Raw genomic sequence first — 17,536 nt, 5'->3', positions numbered from 1 at the left:
TTTGGAAAACAGCTTGGTGCCTTCCTATAAAGTTGCCATGTGAGTGAGCAGTCTCCTGGCAGGGTAGCCAGGAGAAAGAAAAACATGTTTACACACAAAAAACTTGAAGGTAAATGTTTACAGTAGCTTCATCCATAATAGACATAAACTGGAAACAATCCAAATACTCTTCAGTTGTTAATAAACTGTGGTACATCTGTGTAGTGAAATCTATTCAGGAGTAATGAGATACAAACCATCGGGGATGCAGATGCATAGAAGAATCTCACATGCATTGTGCTAACTGAAGGAATCCTGACTCAGAATATACTGTTATTTCATTTATATGAACTTATAACATTTATGGGAAAGGTGGAACTACAGAACAGCAAAAGATTGGTTGCCAGGAATTAAAGTTGAAGATGGATTTGGACTGCTGAGGACCTGGACAGGATTTTCGCGGGGGGTGGTGATGGAACTGTTCTTGATTATGGTGTCTTGTCACTTGACCCTGTGCATTTGTCAGAGAAGTTTATTTTATATTACTTGGGATGTGATTGAATGTCTTGATGTGACCAAGTATCAACAAGGATTGAAGAATGGAGACGCACTCAACTTGGGAAAGCCATTGGGCATACCCTGGTAAAGATGAAAATGGTCATGTCTTATGACACAGCAACCACGTTCCTAGATGTGTACCCAGATGCTCATCGTGTGAGAGCGTAATCAGAATGCAAGAATGTTTACAGCAATATTTAATATTTTAAAAGGTGGTAGTATACTGTATTGGTGTTTTTCTTTCTGGCTTACTTCACTCTGTATAATCGGCTCCAGTTTCATCCATCTCATCAGAACTGATTCAAATGAATTCTTTTTAACGGCTGAGTAATACTCCATTGTGTATATGTACCACAGCTTTCTTATCCATTCACCTGCTGATGGACATCTAGGTTGTTTCCATGTCCTGGCTATTATAAACAGTGCTGCGATGAACATTGGGGTACATGTGTCTCTTTCAATTCTGGTTTCCTCAGTGTGTATGCCCAGCAGTGGGATTGCTGGGTACAGTATACTAACACATATATATGGAATTTAGAAAGATGGCAATGACGACCCTGTATGCAAGACAGCAAAAAAGACACAGATGTGTATAACAGACTTTTGGACTCAGAGGGAGAGGGAGAGGGTGGGATGATTTGGGAGAATGGCATTCTAACATGTATACTATCATGTAAGAATTGAATCGCCAGTCTATGTCTGACGCAGGATACAGCATGCTTGGGGCTGGTGCATGGGGATGACCCACAGAGATGTTATGGGAAGGGAGGTGGGAAGGGGGTTCATGTTTGGGAACACATGTAAGAATTAAAGATTTTAAAATTAAAAAAATAAAAAACTAAAAAAAAAATGTAATAAAGAGAATATTTTCATGAAAAAATAAATAAATAAAAAGTGGAAGCAAGCTAAATGTCCAAAAGGAAAATGGATAAGTAGTGACTTATTTCTACAACTGATACAAGATTTTAAAATACACAAATAAAAATATATAAAAATACTATATGTTTTTATAGATACATAAATTTAGAAGTCTAAAAATGTACATAGTAATTATAAAAATTATACTCAAAACAGGGAATGTTGGAAAGATAGTAGGAACATAGATGGCTTTAGTTGTATAGTTGACCCTTGAACGACATAGAGGCTAGGGTCACTGACCACTCGCAGTTGAAATTCTGAGTATAACTTTATAGTCAACCCTTGGTATCTGAGGTTCCACATCCTCAGATTTAACCAGCTACAGGCTGTGTAGTACCATGAAAGAAAGTGAAAGTGTTAGTCACTCAGTCATGTTCAGCTCTTTGCAACCCAATGGTCTGTAGCCTGCCTCCTCTGTCCATTGGATTCTCCAGACAGGAATACTGGAGTGGGTTGCCATTCCCTTCTCCAGGGGATCTTCCCGAACCAGGGATCAAACAGGTCTCCCGCATTTTAGGCAGATTCTTTACCATCTGAGCCACCAGGGAAACGTAGTGTAATACTATAGTATGTGATTATTGAATAAAATCCACATAAATGGACCTGCATATTTGAAACCCATGTTCAGGGGTCAACTGTACACAGAATTGAACTGTACAAGTCCACATATATAGGTTTTATTCAGTAAATATTATAGTGCTATACAATCCGCAGCTGGTTGTGTCTATAGACACAAAACCACAAATACAAAGGTTGCATCGTAGGACTTGAGCACCTGCAGATTTTGGTATCCAGAGCAGGACCTTCCTAGAACCAATTACTCATTGCTACTGAGGGATGACTGTGCAGAGGTGAGGTGGGGTTTGTGGGTTTTGAGGGGTTTTTAATATTTAATAATTATTTAAATAAGTGAAATTAATACTTTCAATGTGGCTCTTTTATAAAATACCTCATGAAATGATTTTATATGCATAAGTTTTTTAGAAATGTAACCTAGAATCTTAAATATTGAAGAAGGTTACTTTTATTTTTTTTTTCATTTTTTTTTTTTTAAATTTTAAAATCTTTAATTCTTACATGTGTTCCCAAACATGAACCCCCCTCCCACCTCCCTCCCCATAACATCTCTGAAGGTTACTTTTAGTATATAAAAGTAAATTGATTTTATAAAGTTAACAAAAAAAACACTTGACATGGGAATTGTATCAAAATTTTTTAAATAGTTCAACTAGAAGAATAAACAGATGATTTTATTTGAGGAATTTAAAAGAGAAAATGTTAAAGACCACAATAACCCTTGAATACTGAAAATGGGGTGAACTGGTTTACGGGTGATGTTCAAGAAAAATTCACTTACATATAAGAATCGTTGGTGTTTGCATTTAAGTAGTGTTTTAATCTTTTATCAGTGGCCTTTCCATAAAAATAACAGCTTTCTGAGGATCTCATTGCATTTCTTTTGCGGTCTTTGAGGCCTCTAATAAAAAGCGTCCTTTTCCCCATTGGAGTTATGAACCAGTTGAGACAGTGGAGCTTCAGAATAGCCCCTTTATTATAATAAAGGCTAGGAAGCTTATAGTGAGAGAATCCATCTAGACCTGCTAATTCCCTACCCACCAGGTCCACCTCCTACCTAAGACTAGACTGGAACATCCCATCCAAGGAAAGTGCATCTACAAAAGAGACCCACTTACCCAGGTCACTGTTATTCTCATTCACTGGTCCAGGGAAGGAGGAGAGGAAAAGTGAACAAATACCATCCCCGATCCAGGTGACTCCACTTCCCTGGGAGGGTATAGGAGTAGGTAAGAGGCCAAGAGTGTTTATGTTTAATTAAAGATCTGCAGTCTGGGTGAGAGAAGAGTAGTTTGTGCCCCAATCCACCCATTTCAGTTTGTTAGCCTCATAATGTTAGAAACATTTTCTGAAGATTATTTGAATTAAACTATTGTCAATATTTAACTGTATTCACAATAGCAAAGAATGTTATTTTTGTCATATGACTTACCTTAAAACTTTGATTTTTAAAAATTACCTATTTAAGGCACATTTACTATGGCCTTATACAGGTATGTTTCTTTGGATTTAAAAAAAAACAGTAGAGAGTAAATACTTCAGACTTTTTGATGGTCTTCCTGATATTCAACTCTTATCAAAACTAGGTTTTATGAACCTACTCACTTTTTCATTGATTGCTCTGTCTGAGCAAGAATTATACTGGATAGCACATTGACACTCTAATTGGAAGACCATAGAGTCTAATGGAGAAGACAAATACAACGAATATTAGTGATACCACCAGACAGCCATGGGCAGAATATTCTGGTTATATAAATGATGGAGAAAGTAATGAAAACAGATTGTATATTTTAAACAAACATATTACTTCTGTGTTAAAATACATTTATGAGGTTTAGTGAAGTTTTGAAATGGAAGTACATTACCAGTAATTTTGCTCATGAAAGTGGCAAATCGGTCATTTCAAATAAGCCAGAGTTACTGGTCAAAATTTAACAGATAAATTTTTCAGTTTTTGTTCTTAGTTTTATGTCATCAAGGTATTTGGAGGGGGAGATGTTTTTGTTTTATGAAGCCCTTTAAATTACAGGGTGGGTGTGGCATCATACTGCTACCTCAGAGATAGCAATCAGCAAGGTGAATACCCACTAGACATCTCCAGTGGCAATCAAAGAAATCTTTATTCTTCATTCATTAAAATTTTACTTTAATTGTAGAGTCACATATGAGCAACTATATCCAAAAATGAACCATGTATGTGAAGAGTGTGTGTATGTGTGTGTGCATCTATGTACACACATAAAAGGCATCCCAGGGAATGTGAAGAACATACATCTTAATAAGATTCAGACCGACTTAGGTTCGCATCCTCGCTCTAAGTAACCTTGGCAAGTTCCTTAGTCCCAGTGAGCCTTAATTTCCTCCCAGCCCATAAAGGATAGTACCTGTTTCACTCTGTTCTTTTGGAGATTTTGCTCAAGGTGTTTCTAAGCCTAAAGTCTAATGTAACTCTTCAAATAAGAATGGGTCAAGGACATTTTAAGAAGACTGAGTGCTGGGTAGCAGACTGCCTATGACATTCGAGGAAAGGGGATACTAAGCAATAGAATACTAGTGCTTATTTAAAAACTCCAGTTTAAATCTTTGTGACTGAAAAGTTAGAAATTGTTCATTTATGGAGTAAAGTCATAAAACCACTTTCTTGTGCAACAGTAGGATAGTGGGTAAATAAATGACATCATAGGAATGATTACAGTTATGAAGTGATAGGTAGGTTCTGATGTGTTACAGCAAAAGCAGAGTGTGTGTATCTTACAATTAGGCTTAGGTTTTAAAAATGTGGAAAAAACTGAAAAAAGTTAATCATAATAATTGATAGAGTGAAAGACTTATGAATGTTTCTTTCATTTTCCCAGTTTATCAGTACCACAAGATTGTTTTATAACAAGGAAAATATGTACGATAGTCATACCTCATGAAGCAGTAAGGTTTTCTTTATAGACAAAACGCAAGCTTTAGGTTCCTTAGCGCTTGGTTCCATTATTAAGACAACCAAAGAAACAGAACATTAGTCTTGGTTCTGTTACCTTCTTAGGCATCAGCCTTTTATCTCTTGTTTTTTCTGTCAGCTGTTATAATTCAGTTCAGTCCGTGTTACATATTGATTGGATAATAGAACTAGAAAATTAAAATTAATGTCCTTTTTAAAGCACTGTTTTTCTTTGTTTTAATGTTACAGATTTATTTGAGGTTCCTAGATTATCAAATGGAGCACTCAAATGAATGCAAGAGAAACTTCGTTGCAGTCTACGATGGAAGCAGTTCTATTGAAAATCTGAAGGCCAAATTTTGCAGCACTGTGGCCAATGATGTAATGCTGAAGACAGGAGTTGGGGTGATACGCATGTGGGCAGATGAAGGTAGTCGGCTAAGCAGGTTCAGAATGCTCTTTACTTCTTTTGTGGAGCGTAAGTAAATAATTTCTATAGCAGTGAGATCTTTTATATAATCATTTACTCAAAATATAATTATTGAGCATTTCCTTTTGACAAAGACTGCTAGTCACAGAATGTAGAAGTAAGTAGGTCTTAGTATGTATTCTTAAAGAATTGACTTGTCATAGGTGAAAAAGAGCATAGTAATGCATAAATTGCAACACTACCAGTTATAAGGATATATGGTAGGGAGTGCAAAAAGTGGAGACTTCTCTCAGGATTTTCAAAATTAAAAGGAATTATCAGTAGTATGAAGTCATCTTGGTAAATAATTATGAATCCACCAAACCATGCTCCCTAAAGATTTAGATAGACTGTTTTCTTTTTTAAATTTTTTAAAGTAATTTTAAGCTTATAAAAAGTTGTAAAATAGTAGCATTCTCCTGTGCCCTTCACTCAGATTCGCCTGTTAACATCTTACAATACCATAGTAAAGCTGAATGTTAACACTGAATGCAGTATTATTAACCAGTTTATAGACCTTACTCAGAACCCACTAATTTTCTCATTAATGTCCTTTTCTGATCCAGAATTGCAGATTGCTTTTGTCATATCTCCTTTAGTTTGCTCTGTTTGTGGCACTTTCTCAGTGCTTAATGACCTGGATGCATTTGAAGAGCACTAGCTAGCTACTTAGTAGAATGTCCATCGGTTTAGGTTTCTCTGATGTTCTCTCTCTCATGAACTGAGGTTATGCGTGTCTGTCAAGAATACAATAGAAATCACATTCCACCTTTCTCAGTACATAATGTGGGTTTGCCTCACACTAACTTGGATCACTTTCTTAAGGTACTATCTGCCACATTTCTACACTATAAATGTAACGATTTTTCTTTTCAAATTAATAACTCAGAGTATGCAAATACCCTTTTGCTCACTAACATTAGCATCCATTAGTGATTTCTGCCTGTAATAACTATTACTATAGTATTTACTTCAAGGTGGTTTTCTGTTTCCATCAGTCTTTCTACATTTGTTAATTACAATTTTGTGAGGAAAAGCTATTCTTCCTCCTCATTTATGTATTCTATTTGTGTCACTATGAGCTCATGGATATTTATTTTACTCTATTATATATATATATATATATATATATATATATATATATATATATAATTCTATGATAGCATTTACTTTGGTGCTAAACGTCCCAGCTTTGGCCATTGGGAGCTCCTTCAGGTTGCATCCTGTACTCTCTGGGTAAGCCTGTTATTTTTTAACCGCTTCCTTTTCTGATACAGAAAGTAAAAATGGACCAGGCTCAACACTTGTTTTCTCTTTTAAGCCTTAGAATCAACCATGTTTCCAAAACGCCCTTTCCTTCTCTTCCAATGAGAAATCTGACTCTGATTATCTACAGTATATTTATTTGTTCAGTTCTAGAATATACATTGGGTTTCCGGGCTGGCTCAGACAATAAAGAATCCACCTGCAATGCAGGAGACTCAGCATCAGTTCTTCAGTACTCAGCCTACTTTGTGGTCCAGCTCTCGAATCTGTACATGACTACTGGAAGGACCGTGGCTTATTGGCTTTGTCAGCAAAGTGATGTCTTTGCTTTTTAACACGCTGTCTAGGTTTGTTATAGCCAAGAAGCAAGCGTCTTCTAATTTCATGACTGCAGTGACCATCTGCAATGATTTTGGAGCCCAAGAACAGAAAATCTGTCACTGCTTCCACTTTTTCCCTTCTACTTGCCCTGAAGTAATGGGACCGGATGCTATGATCTTAGTTTTTTAATGTTGAGTTTTCAGCCAGATTTTTCACTCTCCTCCTTCACCTTCATCAAGAGGCTCTTTAATTCCTCTTTGCTTTCTGCCATTTGAGTGGTACTAATCTGAAGTTGTTGATATTTCTCCCAGCAATCTTGATTATAGCTTGCTACTCATCCAGCCTGGCATTTTGCATGATGTACTCTGCATATATGTTAAATAAACAGGGTGACAGTATACAGACTTGTCGTTCTCCTTTCCCAGTTTGGAACCAGTCTGTTGTTCCATGTCCAGTTCTAACTGTTGCTCCCTGACCCTCATACAGGTTTCTCAGGAGACAGGTTAGATGGCCTGGTGTCCTATCTCTTGAAGAATTTTCCACAGTTTGTTTGTGATCCACACTGGCAAAGGCTTTCGCATAGTCAATGAAATATAAGTAGATGCTTTTCTAGAATTCCCTTGCTTTCTCTATGATGCAGTGGATGTTGGCAGTTTGATCTCTGGTTCCTCTGCCTTTTCTAAATCCAGCTTGTACATCTGGAGGTTCTTGATTCCAGTACTGGTGAAGCCTCGCTTGAAGGATTTTGAGCATAACCTTACTAGCCCCCCTGGTGGCTCAGAGGTTAAAGCGTCTGCCTGCAATGCAGGAGACCTGGGTTCGATCCCTGGGTTGGGAAGATCCTCTGGAGAAGGAAATGGCAACCCACTCTAGTATTCTTGCCTGTAGAATCCCATGGACGGAGGAGCCTGGCCGGCTACAGTCCACAGGGTCACAAAGAGTCGGACACGACTGAGCAACTTCACTTCACTTACTGGCATGGGAAGTGAGTGCAATTGTCAGGTAATTTGAACATTCTTTAGCCCTGCCCTTTGGAACTGGAATGAAAACTGACCTTTTCCAGTCCTGTGGCCACTGTGGGGTTTTGCCAAATGCCCTTCTATAGTGGTTATATATATTTTTAAATTATGGTAAAGTATACCCTAAGTCATTTTTAAGTGCACAGTTCAGTGGCATTAAGCAGTCACAGCATCATACAGCCATCACCACTATCCACTTGCAGAACTTAGGTAACATCCTATATTAAAACTCTATACCCATTAAAAAATAACTTCCATTCCCTATTCCCGCAGCCCCAGGTAACCTCTATCTTACTTTCTGTCTCCATGAGTTTCCCTGTTCTAGATACCTCATATAAATGGAATATTTGTCCTTTTGTGCCTGATTTATTACACTTGGTATGTTTCTAAGAATTTCAGTCCTTTTTATGGCTGAATAATTTTCCATTTTACATATACATTTTTGTTTATCATTTCATCTATTGTTGAACACTTGAGTTGTTTCTGCTTTTGGCTATTATGAATAAAGCCACTATGGATACTGGCATAGAGTTATCTCTTTGAATCTCTGATTTCAGTTTTTGCATATAGGTATTCAGTTTTTGCTTTTAGGTATATACTATACCTAGAAGTGGAATTGCTGGATCATATAAATATTGTTTATTTAAAAATTTTTTCAATGTTGTAATAGTTTCAGGTAGACAGCAAAAGAATTCAGCCATACATATGCATGTTTGTTTCCCCCCAAACTTCCCTCCCATCTAGACTGCCATGTAACCTGGAACAGAGTTCCCTGTGCTATCCAGTAGGTTCTTGTTGGTTATCCTCCTTGAATACAACATTGTGTACATGTTGATTCCAAACTCCCTAAGTAAATATTAATATTCTATATCGAATATTAAACTTTAATATCAGAATATTAAAATTTTAAATCTATTCAAATTTTTGAGGACCACCAGCTGTTTTCACAGCAGCTGTTCCATTTTACATTCCCTCTAGCAATGCAACAGGGTTAGTCCCCATCCTCTTTTTTTTAACAGTAGCCATCCTAATGGCTATGTGAAATGTGATTTTTTTTCATTTGTGATTCCAGTTTGTATTTTCCCTAATGATGAGTGGTGTTGAGTATCTTTTCATGCTTCTTGGCCATTTGTATGCCTTCTTTAGTGAACACCTCATTTTATTGCACTTCACAGACACTGCATTTCTTTTTTGCACATTGAAGTCTTGTGGCTCCTCTGCCTTAGGCAAGTTGGTCAGCACCATTTTTTCAGCATTTGCTCACTTCATGTTTCTGTGTTACGTTTTAGTAATTATCACAACATTACAAACTTTTTCATTATTGTATGTATTATGGTGATCTGTGATCAGTGATATTTGATGTTATTATTGCAAAAAAATTATGACTTCCTGAAAGCTCAGATGGCAGTTAGCATTTTTTAGCAGTAAAATATTTTTTAATTAAGGTATGTGCATTATTTTCTTAGACATAATACTGTTATGTACTTAATACATTACAGCGTAGTATAAGCATACCTTTTATATGCAGTGGGAGACCAAAACCTTTGTATGACTCGGTCTACTACAGTACTTGCTTTATTGCAGTGGTCTGAAAGTGTGGTGTGCTTGTACTTAGTCCTTCACTCATTTTCTAACTTGAAAATGAAAGTGTTAGCCACTCAGTTCGTGCCTGACTCTTGGCGACCCCATGGGCTGTAGCCCACCATGCTCCTCTGTTGATGGAATTATCCAGGCAAGAGTACTGGAGTGGGTAGCTATTCCCTTCTCCAGGAGATTTTCCCAACCCAGGGGTCAAACCCAAGTTTCCTTTATTGCAGGCAGTTTCTTAACCATTTGAGCCACCTGGTAGGTTCTTGGTTTTTTGTTAAGCTGTAGAAGTTCTTTATATATTCTGGATATTAATCTCTCATCAGGAATATGATTAGCAAGCATTTTTTCCCATTCTATGCATTATCTTTTCACTGTCCTGATAGTGTACTTTGAGAAAACAAAAATTTGGTGTTACCCAGTTTGTCTGTTTTTTCCTTTTTGTCTGTGCTTTCGGTGTCATAATCAAGAAATCATTGCCAAAGACAACATTATGAAGCTTTTCCTCTATTTTTAAAAATACTTGATAGCAAGTTTTTATTAATTTCTAGTATTGTATGTCTTGTGTATACAGTGTCATATTTTTATTTTTGTACACACTGCAGCATCGCCACCACCAAAAGTTTATTTCCCACCTCTCACTGTACAGTCGGCCTCCTTTACGCATTTGTCCTCCCCACCCCCCATAACCACTGCTCTGTTTTCTGTAACTGTGTTTGGTTTGGTCTGTTGTTTGTTTTTTTAAATAATCCACATATGAATGAAATCTGTGGTGTTTGTCTTTTTCCATCTGATTTACGGCATTTAGTTTAATACCCTTTGGGTCTATCTATCCATGTTGTTGCAAATGACAAGGTTTCATCTTTCCTTACAATTGAGTACTAGTCCGTTTTATATATACATATATACCACATGTTTATCCATTCATCCATCAGTGGGGCTTTGGTTCTTTCGATATCTTGGCTACTGTAAATAATGCTGAGGTGAACATAAATCTTTTTAAATTAGTATTTTCTTATTCTTTGGATAAATACCCAGAAGTGAAATAGCTGGATCACGTGGAAGTTCTGGTTCTTAATTTTTTGAAGAGTCTCTGTACTGCTTTCCATAATGTCTGCAACAACTTAGTTTCCACCAAAACTGTATGAAGGTTCCTTTTCTTCACATCCTCTCTAACACTTGTTATCTCTTACCTTTTTGATAATAGCCGTTCTGACTGGTGTGAGGTAGTATCTCATTATTGTTTTGATTTGCATTTCCCTAATAATTAGTGATGTTAAGCACTTTTTCACGTGCCTGTTGGCCATTTGTATGTCTTCTTTGGAACAATGTCTATTGAATACCTCTGCCCATTTTTTAAATCTAGCTCTTTGTTTTTTGGTTGTTGAGTTGTATGTGTTATTTCTTGGCTATATAATTTGCAAATATTTTCTCCTATTCAGTAGGTTGCATTTTCATTTCTTGATGGCTTCCTTTCCTGTACAAAAGCGTCTTAGTTTGATGTAGTCTCACGTTTTATTTTTGCTTTTAATTCCTTTGCCTGAGGAGACATATTCAGAAAACTGTTTGCTAAGACCAAGAGCAAAGAGTGTACTGCTTGTTTTCATCAAGGAGTTGTATGGTTTCAGGTCTTGCATGCAAGTATCTGATCTATTTGGAGTTGTCTTGTGTGTGTGGGGTTAAGGTAGTGATCTAGTTTCATTCTTTCTCATGTGGCTGTCCAGTTTCCCTTGTGCCATTTATTGAAAAGACTATTCTGTCTCCATTGTAAGTTCTTTGCTTCTTTGTTTTAAATTAGTTGTTCATATATGTGTGGGTTTATTTCTGGGCTCTCCGTTCTTTTCCATTAGTCTCTGTGTCTGTTTTCTGCCAATAACATGCTATTTTGAATGCTGTAGCTTAGTAATATAATTTGAAATCAGGGAGTGTGATACCTCCAGTTTTGTCCATTTTTCTCAGGATTGCTTTGACTAATTGGGGTTTTTTTTATGTTTCTATATAAATTTTAGAGTTTTTTGTTCTGTTTCTGAGAAAATGTCCTTGGAATTATGATAGGAATTGCATTGAATCTATAGTTTGCTTTAGGTAATTTGGACATTTTAATAATGTTAATTCTTCAGTCCATGAGCACAAAGTATATTTCCATTAATTTCTGTCTTCAGTTTCTTTCAACAATAATCTTACAGTTTTCAGTGTACGGGTCCCATACCTCCTGGGTAAGTTTATACTTAAGTGTTGTATTCTTTCTGTTGTGATTGTAAATGGGATTCTCTTAACTGCTTTTTTGTTAGTTCATTGTTAGTATATAGAAATGCACCATATTTTTTTATATTGATCTACCCTGCAACTACTATATTCTTTATATTATTTCCAAAAGTTTTTTGGTGAATTTTTTAGAGTATTCTATGTATAAAATCTTATCATCCACAAGTAGTTACAGTTTTACCTCTTGTTTTACAATTCGGGTACCTTTTATTTCTTTTCCTTGCATTATTTCTCTGGTTAGGACTCCCAATACTGTGTTGAATAAGAGTGGCAAGATTGGGCATTCTTGTCTTGTTCCTGATCTTAAAGGAATAGCTTGAAGTTTTCATCACTGAGTATTACATTAGATATAGGTTTACCATATATGGCCTTTATTATATTTTTGGTACATTCCTCCTATACCAGTTTTATTGAGAGTTTTTATCATAAGTGAGTATTAAATCTTGTCAGATGCTTCTTCATCTGTTCAGACAGTCATGGATTTTATCCTTCGTTTTGTTCATGGGTGTATCATATTGATTAGTTCGTGGATGTTGAAACACCCTTGCATCCCTAGGGTAAATCCCACTTGATCATGTTGTATGATCTTTTTAATGTGTTATTGTATGGTTTGCTAGCATTTTATCGAGAACTTTTGCATCTGTGTTCATCAGAGATACTGGCCTGTAATTTTCTTTGAAGTGTCTTCCCTGGTTTTGCTGTCGGTGTAACGGTGGCCTAATGGAATGAGTAGGAAGTATTCTCTCTTCTTCAGTTTGTTGGGAGAGATTGAGAAAGATAGATATTAAATCTTGAATGATTGGTAGAATTCACATGTAAAGCCATCTGGTCCTGGACTTTTGTTTTGGTGGGGGGGGAATTTTTTATTATTTCAACTGCTTTACTAGTGATCAGTCTCTTAAAATTTTCTGTTTCTTCATGGTTCAGTCTTGGAAGGTTGGATGAGTCTAAGAATTTGTCCATTCTGGGTTGTCCGATTCGTAGTCATATAGTTGTTCATAATATTCTCTTGTCATCCTTTATATTTCTGTGGTATCCTTGTTATTTCTCCTCTTTTATTTATCAGATCCTTCTCTCTTTTTTTCGTAGACTAGCAAAAGTTTTGTCAGTTTTGTTTATCTTTTCAAAGGAGCATCTCTGAATTTCATCTGTCTTTCCTGTTGTCTTTTTAGTGTCTATTTCACATATTTCTGCTTTGATTTTTATTAGTTCTTGCCTTCTAGTAACTTCAGACTTCATTCTTCTTTTTATGGTTCGTTTAGATGTAAGGTTAGATTTGAGATTTTTCAAGTTTCTCAGGGTAGGCCTGTATAACTGTAACTTTCCCTCTCGGTATTGCTTTTGCTGCATCCCCATAGATTTGGTATGTCATATTTTCATTTGTCTTCATGTATTTTATTTTATTTTTGGTGATCTAATTCTTACTCTGTAGCATTTGTTTAGCCTTCACATATTTGTAGATTTTCTCAGCTTTCTTCTTGTAGTTGATATCTAATTTCACACTTTTGTGCTCAGAAAAGATACTTGATATAATTCGATTCTTAACTTTATTAACGTTTGTTTTGTGTCCCAACATATGGTCTGTTCTTGACAATACTTCATGTGCACTTGAGACGAAAGTGGATTCTCCGTTTGGATAGAATGTTCTGTGCAAATCTATCCAGTCCTTCTGGTTTAATGCGTCTGTGTTAAGTGCATGTATATGAATAACTCCTATTATGTCTTCTTGATGAATTGTCCCCTTCATCATTATATAATGTCCATCTTTGTCTCTTGTTACCTTTTTTGGCTTGAAGCCTGTTTTTTCTGATGTGAGTTTGGCTACTCTTGCTTTTGCTGGCTACCATTTGCTTGGAACATCATTTTCCATCCCTTCTCTTTAAGCCTACTTGTCTGCAGAGCTGAAGTGAGTCTCCTGGAGGCAGCATATAGTTGGGTCTTGCATTTTAATTCACCCAGCCACTGTGTGACTTTTGATTGGTGAATTCAGTCCATTTACATTTAGCATGAATATTGATAAATGAAAATATAGTACTGCCATTTCATTTTCATTTTTTGTTTTCTGGTTGCTCTGTATGTCCATTGTGGTTTTTTCCTTATGTTTCTGTTTGGAGCTTTTCTGGGATATTTTTTCAGTTTCATCTTTTTATGTTTTGTTGTTACTGTAAAGTTTGTATAAAATGTCTCATAGTTAAAATATCCTTTTTTCTGTTGACAGCATCTTGCTTTTACTTGCCTATATGAGTTCTGACCTTTTCCTTCTCCCCTTTTATGTTTTAGATGTCCGATTTCCTCAATTATTTCTTGTTACAAGTTTGTTACCAAATTGAAGTAGCTATAAATTATTTTTATAAATTATTTCCCTTTAACCTTTTTTCTATGATACGTTTAATATTCTGATGTTAGAGTTTCAGTTTTCTCTGTCACCCTACTCAAAGTTGTGTATACTTTTTCCTTCTCATTTCAGGTAGAAGAGGTCATTTCAGCGTTTTTTTGTAAGGCAGTTACAGTGTTGATGAACTCTCTCAGGTGTAGTTTGTCTGGGGGAAAGCCTTTATTTCTTCTTCATATTTGAGTGATAATTTTGCTGAAAAGAATATTTTTGACTGGCAGTTTTTATCTTTCAATATCATGTGTAGGATATGCCACTCCCTGCTGACCTGTAGAGTTTATTCTGAGAAACCTGCTAATAGCTTACTTTGTAAGTTAACATCTTCCCCCCACCCCCACCAACCCCTTCACCCCACCCCCCACCCCCCCCCCCCCCCCCCCGCCATGGCTGGCTGCCTTTAAAATTCTTTCTCTGCCACTGAGTTTCAACAGTTTTAATATAATGTGTCTTGGAAAAGGTCTTTCTGCATGAGGTAATTAAATGTTCTCTTAGTTTCTTATATATCCAGTTCCTTCCCCAGTTTGGGGAAGTTCTCAGCTATTATTTCTTGAAATAAATTGTTCTTTTCTCCTTCTGTTTTCCTTCTGGTATACCCATTATCCTAATGTTGCCCTTCCTAATAGACTTAGATAGTTCTCATAGAATTTCCTCATTTTTTGGTCTTAATTCCCTCCTTTTCTACCTGTATCATTTCTAGATTTCCATCTTCAAGCTTCCATACGGCCTGCTGTCTTTCCAGTACTTTCTTCATCTCATTTGTTAAGTTCTTCAGCTCCAGAATTTGTTTTCTAGAGTTTCAATCACTTTTATAAAGTATTACTTCTGTTCATTAAGTTTATTCCTGAACACATTGAACTGCCTTTCTGAGTTTTCTTGAAGCTGGTTGAGTTTCTGTCTGATGGTTCATTTGAACAGTCTATCAAATCTCATTGTTCTGAGACAGAGTTTGGTTTCCAGAGAACATTCATTTTCTTTTTGTGATACCATGTTACCATGGTTCTTCATTGTGCTTGATGAGTTGTTCCCCTTCTGGCACATTTGAAGTACCAAACATCTTTCTTTTTTAGTAAAGCTTCCCTACTTGATTTTGATTCTAAGAGTTCTACAGGTTAGAAATCAGAGGCCTTTCTCTAGTTTTTCAGTAGGTGGCGCTATAGCACAAATTTTGGTTTCTCTTACTGCGCTGCCTCTGGTTGTATTTGAGAGTTGGCACTTTCCTTGTCATTTTCTTTGTTGTCATTGTGCCTCAGTGGTCTTTGGTGCCTTGATGCTGCTGGCATCGACGCTTGGGGCACAAGGATCACAGGCACTTCACCGCGTTTGGGATCTACCGAGGTGCAGGCTTTGTTACTGTGGGAGTAGGGGAGGGGGAAGGGGAGCTGGAGAGCAGATATCTCTGCTGTGACCAGCATTGCTGGTTTCCAGGCAGCGCCACTGCGGGTAGGAGGAATGGGGCAGCAGACCCGTGTGCCTTTGGTTGTGAGCGCCGCTGCAGCCAAAAGGCTGGCGGTTCGTGGACCACCTCCCCTGCTGCCAGCAGTTTCTCTGGGATTGCTGGCTCCGCCATAGCAGCAAAGCGGTGCAGGGGTGATTCTGCCGTTGCCTGGATTACACCTCCTGTTGGTGTTCCATTGCACCCACCTTTAGGTATAGACATGTGCAATTCTCCAACATCCTGGTCTGCTGGGCAGAGTTGAGTTATGGATGTTTTACTGGTTGTAGACTGAAGGAAGAGACAGAGGGAGCACTTGAACCATCATTAAACTGACTTCACTCCCTTTTTCCATGTTTTCTTTTAAAATTTTTATAGTTTTTACTCTTACATTTAGGTCTTTGATTCATTTCAAATTAATTTCTTCAGCTTCATTCTTTTGCATGTGAATATACAGCTTTCCAGAATCATTTCTTGAAAAGACTGTCCTTTCTCCTTTTAATCATCTTTTAACCCTTGTCAAAAATCAGTTGTCCATATATTAATACATGTGACAGTCTATTTGAGAGGCTCTTTATTCCATTGATCTATTTGTCTATCGTAATGCCAATTACTTTGATTACTGTAGCTTTATAGTAAGTTTTGAACTTAAGAATCTTTCAACTCTGTTCTTTTTCAACTTTAACTATTCAGGGTCCCTTGAGATTCCATGAATCTTACAATAAGTTTTTCTATTCTTCAGAAAATAGTTTTGGAATTTTGATAGGAAACACAATGAGCCTGTGGATGGTATCATCATTTGTTCCTTACTAGTGTATAGATATGTAACTAATTTTTGTTGATTTTTGTATCCTACAATTTTGCTGAATTAGTTTATTTGCTCTGAATGTATGTCTGTGTTGTGGTCTTTTCAAGTTTACTATTTGTAAGATCGTGTCATCTGCCAACAGAGATAACTTTATAGTTTCCCTTCCAATTTGAGTGCTTTTGTTTCATTTTCTTACCTAATTGCTCTGGCTAGTACACTGTATTAAACAGAAATGGAAACAGACATTCTTGTCTTATTCCTGATTTTAGGGGAAAAACTTTCTGCCTTTACCATTGAGTATGATGCTAACTGAGGGGTTTTCATATATAGCCTTTATCATATTGAAAAAATGGTCTTGTATTCCTGCTTTATTGAGGTTTTTTTAAATCATGAAATGGTGTTGAATTTTGTCAAATGCTTCTTCTGATTCACATGAGTTGATCGTGTGAGTTTTTCCTCCTTCATTCTGTTATTGAGGTGTATTGCATTAATTGATTCTTATATGTTAAACTATCCTTATATCCTACTTGATCCTCACATTAAAATGTTGCTGAATTCAATGCTAGTATTTTCTTGAGGATTTTTGCATTGATATTCATAAGGGATGTTGGAATATTGGTCTGTAGTTTTGTTTTCTTGTTGTTTCTTTGTCTGGCTTTGATATCAGAGTAATGCTGGCCAATAAATGAGTAAGAATCGATCCCTCCTCTTCAACTTTTTGGAAAAGTTCGAGGACTGTTGTTAATTTTTCTTATGTGTTTGATAAAGAAGCCATCTGGTCTAGGGCTTTACTTTGTTGAAACATGTTTGATTACTGATTCAGTATCCTTGCTATTTAGAAATCTCTTGAGATCTTTTTGCCTTTTTGTCAGTTTTGGTAGATTGTATGTTTCTAGGAATTTGTCTATTTCATCTAAGTTAGCCTATTTTTGGTATACAAATTGTTCTTAGTATTCTTTTCTAATTCTTTTTATATATATACAGTCTATACTTGCATTTCTGATTTTATGAGTT

The 17,536-nt window shown here is 36.4% G+C and overlaps 1 protein-coding gene across 1 annotated transcript in view; it reads left to right on the top strand.

The window, feature by feature from the left end:
* NETO2 (neuropilin and tolloid like 2) overlaps positions 1-17,536 on the top strand; it is a 53,609-nt gene that overhangs the window by 24,465 nt on the left and 11,608 nt on the right. The window contains exon 7 of the mRNA XM_052656201.1: positions 5,213-5,441. Within this exon, the coding sequence (XP_052512161.1) occupies positions 5,213-5,441 (229 nt within the window). The remainder of the gene's footprint in view (positions 1-5,212; positions 5,442-17,536) is intronic.

This window comes from Budorcas taxicolor, chromosome 18, assembly GCF_023091745.1.
Source record: "Budorcas taxicolor isolate Tak-1 chromosome 18, Takin1.1, whole genome shotgun sequence".
Classification (NCBI taxonomy): Eukaryota; Metazoa; Chordata; class Mammalia; order Artiodactyla; family Bovidae; genus Budorcas; species Budorcas taxicolor.
This window is presented reverse-complemented; position numbering and strand designations above follow the sequence as displayed.